General features: G+C 44.8%; 1 protein-coding gene across 2 annotated transcripts in view; it reads right to left on the bottom strand.

The window, feature by feature from the left end:
• CD247 (CD247 molecule) overlaps window positions 1-21,899 on the bottom strand; it is a 73,752-nt gene extending 51,853 nt beyond the window's left edge. For both annotated transcript variants that reach the window (XM_055324036.1, XM_055324037.1), the window contains exon 1: window positions 21,755-21,899. In XM_055324036.1, the coding sequence (XP_055180011.1) occupies window positions 21,755-21,863 (109 nt within the window). In that variant the 5' untranslated portion in view covers window positions 21,864-21,899. The remainder of the gene's footprint in view (window positions 1-21,754) is intronic.
• Window positions 21,900-22,768: the final 869 nt, after the last annotated feature.

Raw genomic sequence — 22,768 nt, 5'->3', positions numbered from 1 at the left:
TTATTTATTTATTTTTAATCTTTATTTATTTATTCACAAGAGACAGAGAGAGAGGCAGAGACACAGGCAGAGGAAGAAGCAGGCTCCATACAGGAGCCTGATGTGGGACTTGATCCTAGACCCTGAGCCAAAGGCAGACGCTCAACCGCTGAGCCACCCAGGCGTCCCCTCATCAGGTTTTAGAGCTAGGAGGAGGATTAGAGACCTATTCCAGGGCCTTATCTTAGAGCAAAGAGGTCTGAGGTCCAGAGAGAGCGAATCCCTTGCCCCAGTGGGGTTGGGCTGGAACTCTGTTCTCACCTGCTTGGTTCTCATGTCCCCACATAGTTTGGGGGGCCTTCCATTCAGACACAGTGGGAAGAGAGGAGAACTGCTGGCCCAGATGCCACCGGAAAGATTTCCGTGGACTTCTCATGCTGTCCTAGAGAGACTTGCAAAGTCCAGTGTGAGAAAAAGTTCCCAACCACGACATAGTGGTTAGGATTGCAGGCTTGGAGGGGGACAGTCCCCGGTTAGATCCAGGCTGGCTAGTGGCCAGCTGTGTAGTCTCTCTGAGCCTAAGTTTCTCCATCTGTAAAATGGGCATGTTAGGGGTTCTTACTTCACAGGTTTTTGAGAGGCAAATTGCACTGATGGATGGGGTGAGTCTGGCCTGGAACTCAACACTGGCTAAGTGTTCATTAAATGGAAGTGGGGACAGTGGTGATCCAGACCTACTGGGCAGAAGAGTTTGCTCCCTGGTGGATCCTTATCGCTTTGTTCAGTGTTTGGTACATAGGAGCTCAATAAATATTTGTTGAATAAATAACACTAAGTAATACTTCTGTCCTTACTCCTCTCAGTAAATTCCAGCCCAGCGGCTAGCATGATCATGCTAAAACATAAGATTGCATCTCTTTTCCTTTCTAAGTCCTTGTCTTCCATCTCATTTGTAGGGTGTCCTTCAAGTCCATAACTAATTGCCACTCTCCTTGTACCTCCAACTGGCACCCAGTATCCCTGACCTCACACTGTACCAGCCTTCCCCTCACTCAGCCTGTCTTTCTGCAATTAGAAACTTGCCAGGCTTTCCCCAGATGTTCACTCACTTCCTTCTGGTGTGAACTCTCATGTCACCTTCTGTGCGAGGACATCCCTGAGCATCCTACCTACAACCATCCCCTCTGCCACCACCCCAACACTTCCTATGCACCTTCCCTGTGTTATTTTTCTTCTTAGCACTTCTACTACCATACTATATATTTCATCCATTCACCTTGTTTGTTGCCTGTCTCCATCTTTAAAATATTAGCTCTTTGAGGTTGGAGAACTTGGGGTTTTTTGGGTTGATTTGTTCATGATTGTTTCCAAACACTAGAATTTTGGGGTTTTTTGGTTTGATTTGTTCATGGTTGTTTCCAAGCACCTAGAACTGTTCTTGGCATAAAATAGTCAATAAATATTTGTTGAATAAACAAATTAATAAATAACATTAATGCTGGCTTTTGCTTTTGTCTTCCACAGCAAGAATTATAGAATAAGGCAGAAAATAGGTAAGTAGTGAGCTGTTCATCACATAAACGTTCCCAACCATATGGATTTCCACCCAGTCTTGGCTATGTTGGGAAAAGAGCTTGGACTTGATGGCCTTGAAGTCACCTTTGACTCTCTGGCCACTGTGCCTAGTTGGTCCTGCATGCTCTGAAGCCCTGCGTGCCACCCTGACCTCCACTTCCATGCCTCCTCCCCTGGTTAGCACTGGGGTCTGCCTGGCTAAGGAGCTGCTAAAAAGCGATAGCTCACCACCGAATCCTAAAGTGATAAGGTTTTGCGTCACTTTGACCTGAAGCCTGCTCCATCCCGTGGACGGTCTGCTTCTCTCTGTCGAGTAGGCAGGGAGTAGGAAGAAGGGGCCCGGGAGGAGGCAGTGGGAGCTCGGGGGTGCTGGGCTAAGAGCGAAGTTACAGGCCAACTGACGCACCAAGCTCCTGAATGGGGCTCAAAGGTGGACACAGGGTGGGAGGAAGGAAAAGCACAGCCAGCAATACTGCCCGGCACGATAAGGGTCTCAGCAGGGACTGAGCTGGGTGGAAGTTGAGATACGGAGACTGTTTTCTGAGAGATGTCTTTGCACCAGAGCACAGTATCTGTGTTCCTCTGTCACCATCATAAATGCCTGGGAGGAATGACACCATTCTTGGTCTTGACCACCATAACTATAAACGGTCATCGACTCCATGCTTGGGAGAAGCCAGGAGGGATGTGGTGTGTCCCCTGTCTCATGTGAGACCTCCATCAGATGGAATTCAGGAAGCTTCACAAAGAAGATGGGGAATGTAAAGTTTAGGCTCATGAAGGCACCAGAGGTGGGCCCCAGGGAGCAGGGACATTGGCAGTGAGGGAAGCCCTAGCAATTCCACTGCCAAGAATTTATTCCAAGGAAATAACCCCAGCTGCGGACACCCATAAATGCACAGTAGTGTCCCCAGAAGCACTGTTCATAACGTGTCAAAATGTGAAGCCATCTAAATGTCCGACAATAGGCAGTGGGAGAATAAAATGTGACATTCTATAGGCACTAAAATTGATGTAGAGAAATATTTAACAGCAAGGAAAGATGGCCATGATTTATTGTTAAGTGAGAAACACAGTTACACAGTTACAAAACTAAATGTACACAATCAAACCTCAAAGGACAGTCCCCAACATACTAATGAGTCTTGGTGGCAGATTTTTTTAAAAATGATTTTTGTTTTTCTTTGTTCTTTTCCATATTTTCCAAGTTTTCCACAGTAAGTAAGCTTTGACCTTGTAATCGTTAAAATACTAAAAATATTTTCCTTTAAAGTGTGTGTGTCTTTGGTTCTAAAAGCAGAAAATAAAATCCATTTCATTTTAAATAAGAATAAACAGTGAGATGGCTGATTTCCAGGTCATGTTTTGCTTATTTCTCATTTTCTTCAGTCTTCTAGGGCAGGGCAATGTTCTTAGTGGTAAATTACTACTTTTAGGAGCATCGTTAAGTAAGGACAAGAAGATTATAAGTGGGGGGACCTGGGTGGCTCAGGGGTTGAGCATCTGCCTGTGGCTCAGGTCATAATCCTGGAGTCCTAGGATCCAGTCCTGCATCAGGCTCCCTGCAGGGCCTGCTTCTCCCTCTGCCTGTGTCTCTGCTTCTCTCTGAGTCTCTTATGAATAAATAAATAAAATCTCTTTTATTTATTTTTAAGATTTTATTTATTTATTCATGAGAGACACAGAGAGAGAGTGAGAGGCAGAGACACAGGCAGAGGGAGAAGCAGGCTCCATTCAGGAAGCCCGATGTGGGACTCGATCCTGGGTCTCCAGAATCACGCCCTGGGCGGAAGGCAGGCTCTAAACCGCTGAGGCACCCAGGGATCCCTCTTTTTTTTTTTTTTTAAAGAAGATTGTAAGTGTTGCCAGTATTTCTATTGAAATAAATCCTGATCTCTTTGAATACCTGTCACCCTGGAACTTCGAATTAAAACAAGACAAGGTAGCCTGGCATAGCAGGAGCACTGGGCTGAGGCCCAGTCCTGGGTTGTAGATGTAGAATCACAAACTCCCAACAGAAAAAAAAAGCAAAAACCCCTATGTAAGTGGAAACCACCCCTACCCATGCCCTGACTTCCACGGGCAGCCTCTTGCTGGCTTAGCCACCAGTTTCAGGACTGCCACCTCCTTTCTCAGGGCTCGTTTCTCAGCAAAACAGAAATTGGGACCTAGGAGATCCTTTACCAACCAGAGACTCTATGATGCAGAAGGGGAAGAAAGATGGTGCCAGATAAGCCTTCTTCATCATTTTACCCAGTGCTGTCCTGGCCAGTATTCTACTGAGGACATGGCCGTTTCTGCTGGGTACCCTGCTGCAAATGGGTGATGGGGCCAGCAACTTAGCCTTGGGTGTCCTGGCCTGTGCAGCTCTCTGCCATCTCTGTCCTGTTGCCTCTCTTCCAGCCTTTGGCAAAGGTAGTAGCTGCCCTCAAAGAGCTGCACCCATCTGTTTATACTTCTGTCACTCTGGTGCATAACTTCATTGGTGACACTCCAAGACAGATTAGCTGCTAAGCTAACAATGCTTGGGTGTCTCTCTACATGAATCTATGCCTTCCCAAGCCTACCTTTTGGAATGCTCCAGTCCCCTAAGAGTCAGAGGAGCAGGGATATTGGAGTGAGGCCAGGTGCAGAGGGTCTTCAGGGGCTAGGGAGAGCACATGTTTCAGGGGTCATCAGGACATCTGAGAGGGCAGCTACAGATACACGTGGCCTCTGGTATTCCCACGGAGGTACCTCAGGAATGCCATTTGGCACTTCTACTTAACTGTTCAGGCACTCATCTTTTTAATTTACAGTAACAGAAAACATTTATTACACTGCTGCTGCCTTCCTAGCTCTGTCTGGACCCTCTATGCACATTATCTTCAATTCTCCCAGTGACACTTTAAGGTAGATAGAGTTATCTTCGTTTAATAAAAGAGAAGATAGTTTCAGAGAGGTTGAGTCACTTGCCTAAGTCACATTGCTAAGTAGTGCTAAAGCTACTACAGTTTAGGGCTGGCTGCCTCATAAATCTCTCCTCTTTCTGCTCCCTACCAAAACTGACCTCCCTTCGAATCCTCCATCTAGATGCAAATACAGGTGGAAGATGAAGGAGTCACTTACCAACTATGGGTACCCAATGTGAAGTGGTTGCTTTTTGTGCTTTACAGCTATTCCCCTTGGGAAGAGCCATTCCCCAAGCCACGCTCAAAGGGCATTCCTGAAGCCATCATTTCAACTAATGTTGGGAAAGTGATTAGCAGTGGATTAGTTGCTAGCCTCCTGTGCTGGTCAACTTAATGGACAAAATGAAGTCAGACTGGATTGTCCACCATAGCCTAGCCATCACTGAGTGATTACAAACAAAAATTCTGACTTCAGTCATTGGGTCTCAACCAGGGCAGATTTTGCCCCCTGGATACTGGCAATGTCTGAAGACGTTTTGGGTTGTCACAACTTGGAGAATCTATGGGAATCTAGGGGGTAGAGGTCCTGGATTGGGTAGAGGCCAAATACCCTACAACGCACAGTTCAGCTCCCCACAATAAAGACTCCTCTGACTCCAAATGTCCATGCAGAAGTTTGGAAACCCTGCTGCAAATAATCAATCCAAAGGGATTTGATGCAACTGGAAATTAATTAAATATCAGAAAGAGCAGCTATTTTATTCCTGGGAATCTGTGGGTAGGGTTAGCTGAGACCAGTCCATTTCCTGTTAGGCTAACCAGTGGGCATTGTATATTTTTTCCAGTTTGTCTTAATCAAGAGTGGTCCATGGAATTTACTTAGCATTTCTTTGGGTTAAAATCAAGAATGGAAAAATTTAACCTCTAGGAGGAAAAGAAACAGAAAATGAAAAATATGTGTAATAATGGAAATTTGTGTGCAAACTTTAATAGCGTGTATTTCTTCTCTATAAGGTTATTCGCCCCGCACACCACCCCTCAGGCCACAGGTATGTACCTCATCCACCCACACGCAACTCATAGGAGGAAAGCTGGGGTTTGGGCCCAAAAGAATGGATTTCAAATTCCAAATCTACCACGAACTAATCTTGACCAAATCACCTTCTTTAAGCTTTAGCAGAGGCTAAAGGGCGGGTCTGTGCCTGCACATCCCAGAGAACTGTGAGTTTTTCGAAACATAATTTACATAAAAGCCCTTGGCCAAACTACAAAGTATGATTTAATTGTTTGCATGATGATGATCACACACACACAGAGGGCTTCTCCTCCATGGGGCACGTGGATTCTCTGTAGCAGATTTTCCTGCATGATCACTGCCTGTGTGGGCTTCTCCTGGGTGATTCTCCTGTTTCTTATGCCACACTGGAAAAATACTCTCTATAGCATAAAATGGAACATAGAATTCAACTTAGTTTAATCATGCCCCAAAGGAGATTATTGCTTCCGAGAGGACAATACCTCCCATTACAAGAAGGCTAGGATGATCGGACTAATGATATTTATGATACAGCTTTCTAGTTTCCGAACGATGAAATCTTGACATCAGCCTCTGCTTTATTGTCCTACAGCAATTCTTCCCACTTGGAGCCAAAGTCTTACTGCTCTTCAATTCTTGTCTGCTTTTGTCTTTCCTTCACTAACAGGATGCTGGATTTTTACTTTCAAAATCAACACAATTTTAAGGGTCATAAAAAATTTTTAAAAGCACATGCCACCCTTACATTACAACCCGAGCTTCTGCTGTGAATTAGAGAAGTGGCCTGTACATGCATTGCTAATGAACTTGTATCTGATGATCTCAAGGCTCTTGTAGTGTTTCTGACACACATGGTTTCTCATAACTGCCCCCCTTTCTTGCCTGTAAAGTCTTGTTATGCAGAGCAGAATTATTTTGAGAACAAATGAGCTATAATTTGCAATGTGCTGTGAGTTCCTGAGAATAGAAACTCCCATGACTAAACTCTCCATGAGCAGAGCAAATCAGAGAAGAACAACAAATGCTTTTATCACTCAGGCTAGCCGAATCAGTCCGGGTTTTCCATTTCACTTGAGCGAGAAGGTAATGGCCTTGAAGACATGAGCCATTTTTGTTTTAAGCTTGGTACCTGCCCTTGATGCTCAGTGAACCCACTCCAGCTGTGCGGCTGCCTAAGGAAGCCACTTCAGGTGTCTCCCTGGTGCTATGGGATGGGAACACGCAGAGGTGGGCAGACACTTACTGGTGGGGTCTCCTTTCACATCCAGAGATGGAAAACTGAGCATTAAGAAGTAGTGAAGGTAGCTTTGGAACCAAGCATCTGACTTCTGATCATTGCTCTTAACCAAGGGTTAGCAAAGCATGGCCTGTGGCCAAATCTGAGTGGCAGCATGTATTGTAAATAGTTTTATTGGAACATCGCCAAGCTCATATATGTCCATGGCCACTTTTGTGCTATGCCAGCTGAGTCGAGTCATTGTGAAAAGGACCATATGACCCTAAAGCCTAAAGTTTTTACTATCTGGTCCTTTGGAGAAAAGTTCGCTAACCTCTGCTCCACCACTGGGTTTCATCTGAGGGAGCTCAATGGTAAATACTTTAGGTATATAGGAAACACAAACAAATGTCAGGATTCCTGCCTCAAGAATCTTCCTGTTGGAAAAGCAAAGTGTAACTACCTGAAAAATTAATTAATAATACAAGAATACAAGAATTGATGATATGAGTCAGCAATCAAGGACAGCGCAGTGCGATGATCTTCTGAGCTGGCATATACCAGGCACCAATGTCCTGGGCACCAAGCCTAGTACTTTTAATGCATTACAGGGTTAGTTCCTCACAAAACCCCTTTGAGGTAAATATTATTACCCACATTATACAAATGAAGAGTGCCAGATCCAGAGAGCCTTATTTGCCCCCAAAGACACAGCTAAAAAGTACTGAGTCCTTTGAACCCAGCACGTGTGATTCCAGGACCCATGCTCTTCACCATCAGCTGAGCGGCAGACGGTGAGGACCTCAGGAGTCTGAGCAGTGCCGGACTGTTTGTGGGCTGGAGCAAACTACCAGGGCTTCAAAGCAGACGTGGGTCTAAGCAAAGCCAAGAAGAAGAGAGAAGAGTCTAAGAAACTGTGCCCCCCCACAAGAGGGAAGACCATGTAAACATCAGTGGCTGCTAACATAAAGAGAAAAGGAATGCTGACAGTATATTTTTTCTCATGAATATCCTTTCGATATATCTTCCTGTACCTTGCCTGACTCCTAATTCCCACCCCTGACCTCCTCTTTCTCTCACATGTGCACATGCATAAACACAACACACACACACACACACACACGCACACACACACACACACTCTTCCTGCAACAGCAGAGAAACTCAAGGTCATCCCTAGGCCCTGCCTATGCACCTGTGTTGTAAACAAACACCTCACTAGAGTTAAAATTTATTCAACTAAAACACATTCACATAGCCTTTCCTTGCAAGTCAGGGCTGGACCCTAATCCGGTTTCTTGAATGCTCATTGGATGAAGGAAGCTACAGAAAGAAATGGCTAATTCATAGTGACCCTTCCCAAGAAGACAGTTGGAGCATTTCTTGACTCAGAACAAAACAAGAGCCACACTGCCTCCCAGCTGAGGCTCCCCTGGCAGCTGTGACCTGGAAACACGATTGTTTGTTCTTCTCTCCCACCCACCCCACCTCGGAGCCCAGGAGAGTACACAGAAGGCAGGAGGGGCCAGCCACACCTGCCACGTTGGCCTCTCCTGCCGAAGTCCCTCTGTCAGTTCAGACCACCGCTATGGTGGAGCTGGGACCACAGGGTGGGAGCAGGGAAAAGGAGGCTCTGGAGCAGTTCGAATTGTCTAAAATCCAGAACAAGCCCCGATGCTCGAATTACCATTCAGATTCATTTCGAGATTGCAGAATGTGCTGGCGATGTTTTTCTAAAGGGCAACCCCGGTGCTCCCGAGATGGGAGGCACCCTCCCTTCTGACATACTTATTCCATTTTCCGGGGGGAGGGGGAAGGGAGAGGACAGAGCTGGCTCAGCAGCACCATAATCAACGCCACCCATTTCAGCAGGGACTTGATAGCCACTCAGGTTGGAAGTGAAAGTTTATGTCTTAAGCTTGAAGTGTTCTTCCCTTAATGATGCCTGATGGCGAAGACCCCCTCTATTGGATATGAACCTGCCTTTATTGGATATGAACACGCCTCTCCTTTCCTCATTGAGCCACATCACGGTGAATGGCAATCAGTGTCCAAAACAAGTAAACGGAGCCATCATAGAAAGAACTTGGCCAGATAGTCTTCAGAGACGTTGAGAGGAGTCACTGGGAACAGGCCAGGTGGAGAGATAGGCCATGTGTCGGGTCCTGAGGGCCGTGAGTGGGAGATATCCCCAGGCTCTCCATCCCAGGACCCACCCTGAGCTTGGAGAATGGGGATCCAGGGATGGAGTGGGAGCCCCAGAGAGCACTCACTGGTGTTTGCTGGTTTCCTCTGGTGGGCACATTGTACCCCATCCACCAGATCTATCCTTTGCAACTCCCTCCTCCACGTGGCAAACAAAACTCAGCTCCTCCCTTGAATTCATGATAAAACGTCAGGCTTTATTCCCCCACCCAGAAGCAACATGATTCGTGGTGGGGGTGGCTGCGTGAGGTCAAAGCACAGCTCTGGTGTGTGCTAGCCACATACCGCTACCTCAGTTCCCCACCTGCCAAATGAGGACACCGGTAAAAGCGCCGCAGGATTAGTTGACCTAATACACGGGAACAGCACATGAAGCAAGTTCCTCTCGACAAGTGTTAGCTGTTCGTGCAGTTTGTGTTACTTTACTAAACCAATCATGCGGCCATCAGCCCTAGAAAGGTGTGAGTTCTCTGAGCACAGCAGCTGGGACGTACCACCTGCAGCATCTGACAGTCCTCTGCTTGCTCAAATACTCTTAGGGCGAATTAAGGTGTGGCTGTTCTCTGAATTTTCTTTCTATCTCTGATCATGTTTCTGACAATGAGATATATTGTTAAAACACGCTTTCTCCACTAATAGGAAAATTACTTGAATTTCTCTCATTAGATTTAATCCTCTGACCCCAACTAGATTTATCTAACAGATAACCTATTATTATTAAGGAAAGTTTGGCATCCAGAGTCTTAGATCAGTGGGTCACTGTCCTTGTGATCACTGTGGTCCTGGATAATCTCAGCAGAGAAGTAGGAGATACCATTGATCATCCACACAAAGGCACTGAACTTTCCTTTCCCTCCTGAGTGGGGTGCCAGGGTGGGGATCCCAGGTGAAATGGCATCACAGAAAACCCTTGAAGGGGAATCCTTCCAGGTCCTAGGAATCAATCCTGCCACACTAGGGAGGTGAATAACTGAAAGGAAAATCTAGGCATGTTTCTCTTTAAGAAAATTAAACATGTATGTTCATTCTATGAAAATCCAAGAAGTGAAATTTTACACTAATGAAAATAGCTAAATTAGAAAATAAATCCTTACATTACTAAGCAGCACAGGGAACCTGGTTGGCTCAGAGGGCTACGAGTCTGCGTTCGCTCGGGTCATAATCCCCGGGTGCTGGAATGGAGCTCCACGTCAGCCTCGCTGCTCGATGGGCGGCCTGCTTCTCCCTCTCCACCGCTTGTGTTCTTTTGCACGTTCTCTCATTCTCTCTCAAGTTTTTATTTATTTACTTGAGGGGGTTAGGGGAGAGAGAGAGCATAGAGGGCAAGGGAGAAGCAGGCTCTCCGCTGAGCAGAGTGTCTGATGCAGGGCTCTATCCCAGGACACAGGGACACTGAACTGACGCGAAGGCAGCCGCTTCACCGACTGAGCCACCCGGACACCCTTAAATAAAATCTTAAAAAAAAAAAAAAAAAGACAACAACAATTCAACAACAATCTCGTAAGTATATTTTCGGCTCATGGAGGTGATCAGTTTGCCATCATCGGGGCCTCGTGGGCAGGCTGAACTAATGGCACCCATGGTGGCCTGGTGGTGGCCATTTCAATGTGCCATGCCTCTTCACAGGCACCTAAGACCCAAGTGGCCAGCTCAGGAAGCACCATTTACTTACAACACGGCCACTCACAGGCCCAGAGGACTGAGCACCAGAGCAAGAATCCAAAAGAATCCTAAAGTCCTTAGTTCAAGTACTGACTCTGCCACTTGCTTGCTATGTGACATTCAGCTGGTTTATCGGTTTCTTAGGCACACGTTTCCTCCCTGAAAATCTGGAAGTGGAGCTAGAATATATCAATCCTCCCCCCAGCAAAAATATCCTGTGATTTAGCCCCATCAGGCCAGCCCCACTGTGATCATAGAAGATCTTCCCAAAGAGGCTCCATGTACTATTCCTGTCATTGAAGGTAAAATTCACTGGCAGCATTCCAGCTCTCACCCTGACCTAATTATGATATTATCACAAGCCACTTCTTTTTTTAAAAAACTTCTTTTTAAAAGATTTTATTTATTTATTTGTGAGAGGAAGAAAGAGCACGAGCCAGGGTAGACAGAGAAGCAGGCTCTCACGAGCAGGGAGTCTGACTTGGGGCTCCACCCCAGGACCCTGTGATCATGACCTGAGCCGAAGGTAGACGCTTAACTGAGTGAGCCCATCCAGGCACCCCCATAAGCCGCTCCTGATTACAAGGTAGTTACACAAAGTGAGAAGTGTATTCTCAACAACTTCGCAAAATTAATTTCTCATAGGAATAAGTGTGAAATTAGGGTCACATTATTTTTAATAGAGCACACGAATTGAAACATTTTTATTGCATTATTTTGAGTTTGCATAATTCAAAATCCTATTACGTGTGACTTGAGTATTCTCTCTGATTTTTTAAACCTTCAAGAGAGGGAATGGAGGTGGTAGGTGAGATAGGTGATGACATAGGGCCAGACTTGATGGAAAAAGACCATGGGTTTGAAGGGATCCGGCCAGAGGAACATCCAGGACCATAGAGAGGATGCCGTAGAGATGACCCAGGAGCACAATCTTGGCTTCCTTGGGTGATTACTCTGTACTGAATTTGAGATGAATGGCCAATTTGGAAGTTAGATTTCTTCTTCTTCTTTTTTTTTTTTTATTAAAATCACTCCCAGCTTGAATGCTGCTAAAAAATGTTCAACCCCCAAATTAAAAATGCCCAAATAGCAACAACCTCCCCTTGGCCTTTGGCACAGAGGAGCCATTTTGTGCTCTTCAGGAAGGCTGACAGGAATTTTCTGAGGACACTACGGTCTAAAAACAAACCAGGGTTAGATCAGTTTCAAGTCTGAGACTTTGTGTTTAGAACCATAGCTAGAAGCTAAAACATATGTTTTTTCTAAACCAGTGAAATCAAGAAATAGCCATGAAGATTTAAAAAAAAAAAAAACTGTTCTCTAAATCTTCCCTTCCATGTCCTCCTGGCTGGTCCCTTTAGATTGCAGGAGTTTGTGATTATAACTTTATTCACAACCCATTTCTGGTTTTCAAGTAGCTCCCTCTCCAAGATGAGATTACAAAGCTTTGAAAATTAGAGGCACTCCTCCCCTCACCCCAAAGAGCTATCCTTGACGAGGTCCTCTGTTGAAACGGAAGGAATCTGCTTTATAGCAACCTCCCTTGTGGAATTATGTATGGGGACATTTAACAATACAGCATTTGCAACGGGCAGGTGAGAGCTGGCCAAGTTTTTAAAGGGGATTTCACAGACCAGGTCAGCAGGGAGGTGGATGGGATACAATTATTTGACTTTCTGAGCTGTTCTTTTGAAGCCTCTACACTTAATAGAAAGAAAAAGAATAATCCTCTTTGCCAACCTTTTGTAGCTCAATCTTTATTGTTCCCAGTAAAGTCCAAAGAAAATGGACAAGATTCATTTTGTCCAGAAAGCATTTGTGTATTTCATATAGGTCTGAGCTTTGAAGCATTGATAGTTAAGTGGGAGAAAAGACAAAGATTTCTCTCTAATCTGAGGAAATCAGAGGGGGAATTTCTGAAACTCTCTGGCCTAACTCAAAACAGTGCTGGGTGATATCTCCAGACATACACCTCCTTTGCTACAAAACTCAGCATGGAAATTAGCACAGGCTTACAAAATGATGAAAATTAGGCCAGACTGTAACAAAGCAAGCCTGTAGGCAAATTAAGACTTTTTCATAAAATCTGAGAACATGGTTTATAGGACCAGGGAAGCTTTCTTTTACTTACAGGCTCTTAATCACTCAACAGGCATCTCTAAGACACTGGCCTGGTCAATGGGCTGCTTGGACAACCATCTGCAAACCATCATTGTTTGACTTGGGGTACATGAGAGGTACTTGGTTAATATTTACTCACTGATACATCCAGTAGCTGATCAGATGGTTTGAATAATTGGATATTAGAAATAGCTATCGGTCTGGCAATACCAACTCTCAGTGGCCAAAGTAGGTCACCAGGAACCATGTAATTGGGTTGCTCGTTATTCTATTCTCAGGGCAGAAATGAAGAAATGCGTCACATGCATTTTGACTATTTTAGTCAGAACTCATAAGATGGCCACTGTGGAAAGAACTGGTGAGAATTTGAGGAGTTGGTAACATTTTCTGCTGATGGGAAAGTGTTCCTGAAACTATCTGTGTGTTGAACCTCCTCTTTGAGAAAGGCTCACCATAGGGAACTATTGGTGTTGGGTTTTTATACTGAGTTCTGAGAACAACAAACTTTCCAACTTCTTTTGTCACCTTAATGCTGATAACAATGTCAACAGTGGGCCCTGCCCTGGAGAGCCACACACATCTGGGCTTGATTTTAAGGGGACAGCTAGGGATTTCTACAGGCGGCAGTGAGGTAGAGTCAGTATTCTTAGTAGAGACAGCTGGAAGAAAGGTAGAATGAAGGACAGACAGCAGGCTCCATTGGGAGACAGGAAAGTTCTGAGGGAAGTTGAGGGACCTGGAGATTCTGCAGCTATAAGGAGGCTACTCCCACCTCTCCAAGGTCCTAGGGATTCTAGTTTGAATAGGTTTTCTTATCTCCCTTCTTCATAGAATCCCTAGAACATACCCAGCAGCATCTCAGCCCTACTGTTCACTTCCCCAGATTGCCAGCTATGAGTTGAACCAACGTTTGCCCTTCTTTCTTCAGAGCTGTCCTGCTGCCACCAACCTCCCTTTTTTTTTTTTTAAGATTTTATTTATTTAGTCACAAGAGACACAGAGAGAGAGGGGCAGAGACACAGGCAGAGGGAGAAGCAGGCTCCATGCAGGGAGCCCAACGTGGGACTTGATCCCGGGACTCCAGGATCATGCCCTGGGCTAAAGGCAGGCGCCAAACCGCTGCGCCACCCAGGGATCCCCCACCGACCTCCTCTTAAATACACATTCCATACACACAACACCGCTCGGTGATGCTCACCAAAACATGTATCTGCGACACAAGACATGTCCGTCAGCTTGCAGACGAGCACGTACACATGCTAGGCACAGCAGTGTGTGAACACTGGATGTCAATGCATGTGTACACACACACACACTGGAACACACCAAAACACGTACACAAACACACAGCGTCCCACATGAGCATGTGCACACTAGGGCACAGACATCTGCACCCCCGTCAGAGCACATGGGTAAGCACACACTGGCACGCGTGTTTGCCAGCACCCACCCTGAGCTATTAGTCGCAGGACTGGGATTGGCCACAGGCTATGTCCACAGTGGATTCACTTGGCTCAGCTGCCTTCTCCCTGGAGCAGGTTGCTTTGGCCATTCTGCCTCCTGTGACAACAGGTCGCAACCTCCACCCTCACCCCCAGGCTGTCTTTTCTATTCTTTCCCCTGTAACACCTCTTCTCTCCAATTCTCCATCATCCCTCTCAGCCCACATGATGAAAGGGCAGTTCTAACTGAGGGCCATCATTCACGTTATGTCTTAAAACCAGTACAGCATCCCATGGAAGGGACCTGGGGAAACACAGAAGCACACAGCTGAGTTCCTAGTATCTACAGCAAAAGAGAGAAGTAGGAATTCATCCTATCCCAAATGGTGGTTGCATTCTGGGTTGTCCTTCCCAACCCCAAAGTTTGCAAACCCACTCTTAGCCCAGTGCCCTACAAATGTCCCGCAGAAGCTCATGAGCACTTCACAGGCAACTTTGAGAAGGTGACAGATATTCACACATTTGGTTCTTTAGTGCTTCACGTAGTTCGCTTTGCATCAGATTTCTTATCTTGGTTTGTTTTGTGCCAGTCAAGAGCAAAAGGGTTTGCCCTCCCCTGAGCTCAGATCAAGCAGATGCAAGTGGACTCAAGGCTAAGAGCTGGCAAAAATAATTGAAAGCTGATAACAGACATTTGACATTCAAAGGCAATTCTCCTACTCCTTCAGGATTTCGTAAACAAATAAACCTCAACTCTGTGTGTAACAGTTCAGTGTTCCTTTAGAAAACCTCACACATACAAAATTTTACACGCTGTATGAAGATACATTCTTACCAAGCAGATCAATTACAAGCTATTACTTAGAATCAAAACCTCTCAAATATAATTTAATTTAATTTTTCTTTACGCATTTGATTTTCATATACATGTAGGGCAGTGGTGGGGATGGGGCACACACGGATTGCACACGGAGGGCCATCCCTCCCAAGACAAGCTCCAAAATAGATGTATTTATTAATAGTAAAACCGATAATATAGATTTTACCAGATTTGTGGGAAATGTGAGTTCAGAATTATAGTAGCACACTGGAGAAAAACATAATTCCATGTTAACAATCAAATATTTCATACTCAGCAGAAAAATTCATATTACGTGAGTGAAGATATTCAGCATCAAAATAACTATTTCTTAAAAAATTGAGAGGGGAAATAGTGGTCAGTGCTTACTAAGCACAATATCTTCAGAAGTCTGCCTCAGAGCTCAGTCACCGGTGCATGATATTGCAAACTGCCGAGCGAAGACCTGGGAGAGAGGCTGCATAGAATATTCGAGAATGTGTACCCTGAACGAGGGATCAGAGAAACTGTGTTTGGGGCCTGGTTCTACTCTTGGGCAAGTCATCAAACTTCTGAGCCTTATTTTCTTTGTTTACAAAAAGAGAATCCTACTACTTTATCTGCCACTGGCCACAGGATAGTGAAGAAGATCCAGCAAGTGAGGGTATAGGAAGGCACTTTGTAAATATAAAGGTCTGACTGCATTAAGAGACCGATAGTTTCTGGACAGTCTCCATCTCTGGTCGGAGGAAGGATCTTGCTTGTCCTTGTTCTAATGCTTTCTATTTATTTTTTTCCCCTTGAGCCTGAAAATTAGTTGCTGAGTAGCACAAATCATAACAGGCAAGCAAAGTGGGCAGTGAACATTCCTAACACTCCCCCACTGCTAATCGGGCTGCTTCAGACAGCAATCTGCTTCCTCTTCAAGTCAACAAAGTCCTTGGGTGGCCTCCGATAAATCTGCAGCAAATGTATAAGCATAACGGGCAAGCCAGAAATGTTGGACTACGTCCTTGGATTTTTCACAACAGAGGGTCCTGCTAGAGAGTTACAAATATTGTGATAAGGTGGAAGCCCAGATTTTAAAAAAGTATTTAGAGCTGCAGGGAATCACCAAATTTAGTTTCCTAATTCTATGAGCCAATATCAGGAGGGTGGGGGCCGATAAGTAAATGTTCTTAAAACTTCGTAATTTCAAGAACACACACAATTCATTTTGTAGGTGAAAGGGATGTTCAGCTCTCTCCTACCTCATCTCACCGATGAGAAACTAGAGCCCAGAGAGAGCTGTCTGCCCCCAAGTTTACATTCCAATTCAGCAACAAAAAAAGGAAAAAGATGTTAGGACCAGTGTTTCCAGCTATTCTTATTGGGCAAATGACGTTCTTTCTCTTTAGCAGGTTGGGAGACTCAGGCCCACATGGTTTTCCAGGTATTCAGGCTACTGAGTTCCAAGCACCTTTTTGGGTGCATCACTTCAGAGTGGCATCTCTGCTCCATCATCCTCTGCAGGAGGTAGACATCGTTACCGCCATCTTACAGAGGAAGAAAGGCTCTGCAGGCCGGCTGCTTCCCTCGGTGGAAGGCTGGGGAGGAACCACCTCCTGAAGCCAGACCTTTCTAGCTCCATGGCCCTCTCCTTCCTTCCCCATGGTGCTGCTCCAGAGAAGATAGAAGCACTTGCAGAGGGTTGGAACCTTAGGAAAAAAAATTGTCTTTCCTCAACTGAACTTTTTTCAACACAGGCCTAAAGTATTCTGCGAAATGTTTTTTACTTTAACCTATTCTTTTAATTGTCAATCCTGGAGACATTAGCCCAAGAACATAATTCAAAAGAAATTTTAGAAGCTATGTATGTAAAGATTTTCTCGCCGGATTGGCTATAATAACAAAAATCAGAAACAGCCCAAATGTCCAACAGTAAAGAAGTAGGAAAATATGATGCATGAACTATGGAAGCTTACATAGTCATTAAAACCAATTGTGAAAGCTCAGCATAAAAAAAAATGCTTACAATGGATTACTAAGAAAAAATAGCACATGGAAATGCTTTTATGATGGCAACTACATAAGATATGTATACAGTTATAAAAACTATTGGAATGGAACACAAGGAAATAAAAACAACAAGTTATTGGGTTAGCTTGTCAGATTATGGATTTAAAAAAATCTATAACTTCCTCAAATGAGTTTATGATATTTTTATTAAAACACCTCAAATTAAGATAGGGGAAAATAGTGATAGCTACTTGGAACATTTAGTTAGTAACCTAGACCAAATCAGACCACATTGGTTAGGCAATCTGCCTTTTTATTCTTCCCATATTTTGAGGGAATTTAATACTGTGATTTTTGCCATAATCCACAAACTTATTCTTCTCCTGGTACCTCTCATTAATTAGGTTTTTTTTAAAGTTTGTTGGTTAACATTCTCCAACTGTTAGCCTTTTTTTATTTTCTGCTTTTTCCCAGTCTTGAAGCCAAGTCAGAAAAATTAACATTTTTTCTTTATTTGCTTATTTATTTTTGAGATATAATATTATTCAGATCATATGAAATTATCTTATTTGTATGTCCAAAACAAACAAATATTGGAAATTTTATATCAAAAATTTTAATAACAACAAATTTTATCTTAAACCATCCTCACAACTTATTTTGAATTATTTTGTTCACTTAAATTGCCCTGTCCCCTCCACCAGTTTAAGTTCTGTTTTTTTTTTTTTTTTTTTTTTTTTTTGCTTGGCTTAGATTTAAATGCTAAGTCCTCTAGAGGAAACTTCCAAATAATGCCACTCCAATATATTTCACACTCAATAAACCATTAAAGTTAATTTAATCACATGGAAACATCCAGATTTCTTTCACTCATCCACTATTTAATTCGTTCCACAAGTGTTTATGGTGTGTGGACTCTGCTTCCAGCAGTGCACTAAGCACCGCACACCTCTCTGAGCAAGATGGAGTGGTCTCTTCCCTCAGGGAACATAGACTCACTTTTTCAGCCTGGAAGGAACAGCTAAGTACCACAGTGACTAAATAGTTTGTCTCAACTAATATGTCAAGTGACTAGTTTGATTGTTTTTTAACCAATTGACTGAATGTTTGCTCAAATTGATTAAATCTACCATCAGTTCAGTGTTAATAAGAACTAACGTTGGCTCAAGCAGAGAAGTCTATGTTGAAATATCCCTGCTGTTTATTTAATCCATTAGCTGACCGTAGGTAAATACAGCTCAGGAGAAAAAGGATTCCCAAGGTAGCGTGTTTGGACAGCTCTAATGCAAACCAGTTCCCGAGCGAGGGCCCTAACCCTTCTAAATAAAACACAAGACACGATGCTTGGGGACTCTTGAAAGTAAAAGCGTACATCCAGTAAAAGTTAAATCTACCTTTTTAAAGACAGAGGCAAAAAGAAAAAGAATTAAAAATACATACAACAGTGGTCGTTCACCTAAGCAAGAGCTTCCCAGGACTGGGCAACAGCAGCAGCTTGGTCTCTAAGCCAGCAAGTGTGAGAAATGCCAAGGGAAAAAATTTAAGGAGCTCATTTGGATGAACAGAGCCAGATGACTAGATGTTGGTGAAAATGCTGTTGAAGAAAACCTTGTCCTGGCGTTACTTAGAAGTTCCCCTTACATCCAGCTCTGAGCGGTTTAAGCAAAGAGCTGGCGTTCGAGAAGTTTGCACTTAAATATCCAGTCACTGAGCACGCACACCAAACATTCAGCTACAAAATCTGGGTGGCCATCCTGACCAGTTGACGACCTGGCGGATTTTGCCTCTCATTTCCCTCCCCTAATTATTTATATTATATATTTTGGAGTATGTTTTCACTTTGGGGGAACATCCCCTACAGAATAAGTTGTCTTAGAAAATAAAAATGGCTATTTCTAAACCTCATCCTGGGGCCTGTCAAAGCTTCGAGCTTTGTTCCCGATTGGGCCCACTGCTCCGCTGGATCACCATGTTCCTGTGCTAGAACGGGTATGCTCAGAACTCAAAAGAAGGACGAGTTGGATTTCAACAGATGGAGAGAATGCCCAGTGCTGTTTACCACACAGTTGAGAGCAAATTAAGAATTCTAACCATGGGTTTCCATTTCCTGTTGCTAGATATTGAGAACAAGAAAACAGATCATGATGTAATAATAGTAATAATTAATACCACTTCCATGTATTGGCTGTCTGCTGTGTATCAAGCATATTATATTCATTTCTCATCTTTACAACTCTGCAAAAAAAGTTATCCTTATTTTAGAGGGGAGAAAACTAAGGCCCAGAGAGGTTAAGCAATCTGCCTAAGGTTGCACAGCTAGAAAAGTGGCAACACTGGGATTCCATCTATGATTGGCCTGACTTTTGCCACCACATCCAGCTGCCTCCCTAAAAGTAGAGGTGCAAATACGCCTGGGGACCTGTATTTTCCGAGGTTTTGTGTCACAGCTGTAGGACCTCGCCTTGCAAGACAATGGCCACTGACCACTGGTGCATTCTTGGCCACTTCGGGGTAGGGAGTTATAGGTACCCAGGAGCTGACGGCTCTCCAGGCAAAAGTGCGCCTGTGCTGTTAAGCACACCACCATTGTCACTTTCAGCCCCAGATCCCGGTGACCATCTAGGCAGACTCTCACCCAGGGACACCTCCTCGTGTAGACAAACTGGATCACTATTTGCTTTGATCCTCATAATCTGGGCATTTCCATAAAAGGAAAATGGAAAAATCTTAGTAAAAAGTGGATTTTTAGGGGCACCTAGGTAGCTCAGCAGTTGAGCATCTGCCTTTGGCTTAGGTCGTGATCCTGGGGTCCTGGTATCAAATTCGGCATCAGGCTCCCTGCAGTGAGCCTTCTTCTCCCTCTGCCTGTCTCTGCTTCTCTCTGTGTGTCTCTCATGAATAAATAAATAAATAATTTTTTAAAGTGGATTTTTATAAAGAGTTTGGGGGATGGGTGACTTAATTGAGGAAGAAAAGAGAGAAGACCTCAACTCAAATTCTATCTTCACCCTGTGAAGTCGTAAAGGCCACATGGTGCCATTTGCAGCCCTTGGTGTTAAAGGCTCAAGTCTCCCTTCACCTCGCTTCAGCTGGGTGAGATGCTTGGAAGAACTTTCATCTAGGAGCCTTATCTAAGAGAAGCTGAAATGTCCCTCTCCACCCTAGCAAAGCAAGGGTCACGGAAAGATGAAAAATCCAGTCAATCTAACGTTTTCCTCATGTGTGCCAAGTGTGGAAAGGGGCACAGCCCCCATCTAGTCTGCTTGGTGGGGCTTTTGTTTGCCACTCTCAGCAGCCACCACCACCCAAGCAGCTTTTCCTTTTTCTCTTCTGACTCTACTTTGCTGCTACCTCAGCCCCCAGGCCAACACAAATGGACTGGTGAGGAAACTCTGTGTAGCGGAATTCTCTCCATGGCCTGAAGCCCAGGGTCTGAAGCAGCTACCGTCAGCTGTTGCCCTGAAATCACTGAATTCACAGGCTATGTGGTCCTCTTGTCCCCTGCACACAGGATGGGCTGCTCAGGGTTTGCAATGGAGTCCTCACCCCACAGCACCATGTGACTCATACCCAACAAGGCTTTTCTGAGAAGAAAGCTGTGATCTTACAGAAAACCCCACGATTATTTAGTCCTCAGAAGCCCTGAGGCACCAAGCTGAGGCTGTGCCATGTTCCCTGGCAGGAGCAAAAACTGCCAGTGGCCTCTCCTGCCCTCCTACCATTGTTGCTAAACGGTCTCCCCTACCCCGAGGTAACCTGTGAGGTAGAGGAAGGTCATTTATTTGTGACCACCCTCCCTTCTTTTTTTTTTTTTAGATTCAAATACAGCTGGTCCTGTTTCCTATAAAAATGCCATGGCACCAATCCCCTGAGACAGCCTGTTTTGTCTTCGCATGATCTCCTTACTACGTGGCCTAGAAAACATGGTAGGAGTGAAAGGATTCTAGAAAAGCCAGGTTCCCGTGAACTAAAACAAGATGAGTGAGTTCTCCTGCTGGTTGGGTGTTCCTCACAGTGGTGACTTAACAGATCACATCTTCTCATTTGTCCCTACATTCTGTCAGTATCTCTAGCTTTTTGGCCTCGGATAGAGAGCTGCTTGCAGTGAGGGGCAGTAGGTGAGTCACTAACCTGATGGGTGTGTCACAGGGCAGCCTTTGGCTGTGGGGTGCAGGGCAGCCATGACAGAGCTGTGTCTAGACATGGACCCCAAGGAAGACCCCTTCCCTCCTTCATTGACGCCGCTGCTTAGTCCCTGCCCCATCCAGGTGCTTCCAGTCAGCCATGATCACAGTCGTGACCCTGACGGACCAACGAGAGAAGTGTTCTTTTGGTAAAGGAAGAAGGAAAGGGGCAATGATGGCGTCAGCAAGGGGGTGAAAGAAGATGCCAAGAGAAAGATGGCCTGGCTGACAGTTTCTCATCCCACCAGGCATCTGTGAGATACTCCCTTTCCTTTTCTCCACACTGGGTCTGCTCCAGCTGCTCTTCTGCCTCCTTCCACCCCATCCTCCCCCTCCACGCACTTCCTTCTCTCCTTTTATCACTGGAAAACCCTGTACTTAGGGCAGGTGTGTGCTCAAGCATCTATCTGGCTCTGAACCCAGGCCCAGCTTGGCTGTAATGAGCAGATGCCTGCATCGAGCAGGGTCCTCTCTGCTCTGCCGCCCCTTGATCTGGGGAGAACAGGATTCAACAGAGATACCAGCCCCTCACAACCCCTCCTCTTGCCCCACACACATGCACAAAGACTTTCTTAAAGCTCCTTGCCGTCAACATGTTGGGCCTTACCTGTCACCGGGAGCTGTGCCTGCAGCAGGGCCGCGATAACCAGCACCTTCCACATCACCTTGTCCTTTCCCCCAGGATGATGCCAGGAGGCCAACGCTGTGGCAGCCATGGCTGGGACACAGAAGAGAAAAGGAGGCTGCCGCCTTTGTTCTGCTCCTGCCTCCTCAGGAAGTGGAGGACTGTGGGGCTGGTGAGAAGACAGACACCTGCCAACAGGGCCAAGAAGCTCACACTCCCCCTTTCGGTTCATCGGCAGGAAGCTCTGGAGGTTTGAGGGTTTGAGGCGTGTGTGTATCTAAATTTTTGCTTTTTCTCTCATGCAACCATTGCTTTACTCTCCTTTTATCCTAATTGTTGTCAAATTATCCCTAATTCCTCTTGATTGGTGACTTTAGGCCCTGGGCAAGTAGGTGTCCGTGATGCACATAAGGCTATTTGCCATTTTCCTAGACTGAGACATTTTTCTGGAGGTTGGTGAGATGGCAGAGCTCTGGATCCAGAGTCAGGATGAACACAGAGGCAGAATACCTGGGCTTTCGTGCCACTCTCTGCCACCTATGCACTGTGTGGCCTTGACAAAGTCACTCAGCATCTCGAGGTGTCAGCGTCCTTCCCTTTAAAGCAAGTAGCTTGGGTAGACCGGAGGCTGCAGATCAAAACTTGGCCTGAATGGAATTACCTAGCATTTCAAATGCTTTTTTGGATTGTCAATATTAAAACACTGGAGTAATTTACAATAATAAGATAAATAACTAGAAATAAATGTTGCTGAAGAATGCAAAAGACCTGAGTATATGGAAAAGCCTATGGTCTTTGATAATCTTAAGAGGACCACCATTGTAAACTAATCAACCCATCCCACTAAAAATACCAACACATAAATACAATTCAACAATCAGAAAACCATTGTCCTCAAAATTAGCCAAAGATCAAAATAGATATTTCTCCAAAGAAGATATGCTAATGGCCATAAACACATGAAAAGATGCTCAACGTCACTAATCATCAGGAAGT

This window comes from Nyctereutes procyonoides, unplaced genomic scaffold (genome assembly GCF_905146905.1).
Source record: "Nyctereutes procyonoides isolate TBG_1078 unplaced genomic scaffold, NYPRO_anot_genome, whole genome shotgun sequence".
NCBI classification, from domain to species: Eukaryota; Metazoa; Chordata; class Mammalia; order Carnivora; family Canidae; genus Nyctereutes; species Nyctereutes procyonoides.
The sequence above is the reverse complement of the archived record's forward strand: the minus strand, read 5'-3'. Positions and strand labels throughout refer to the sequence as shown.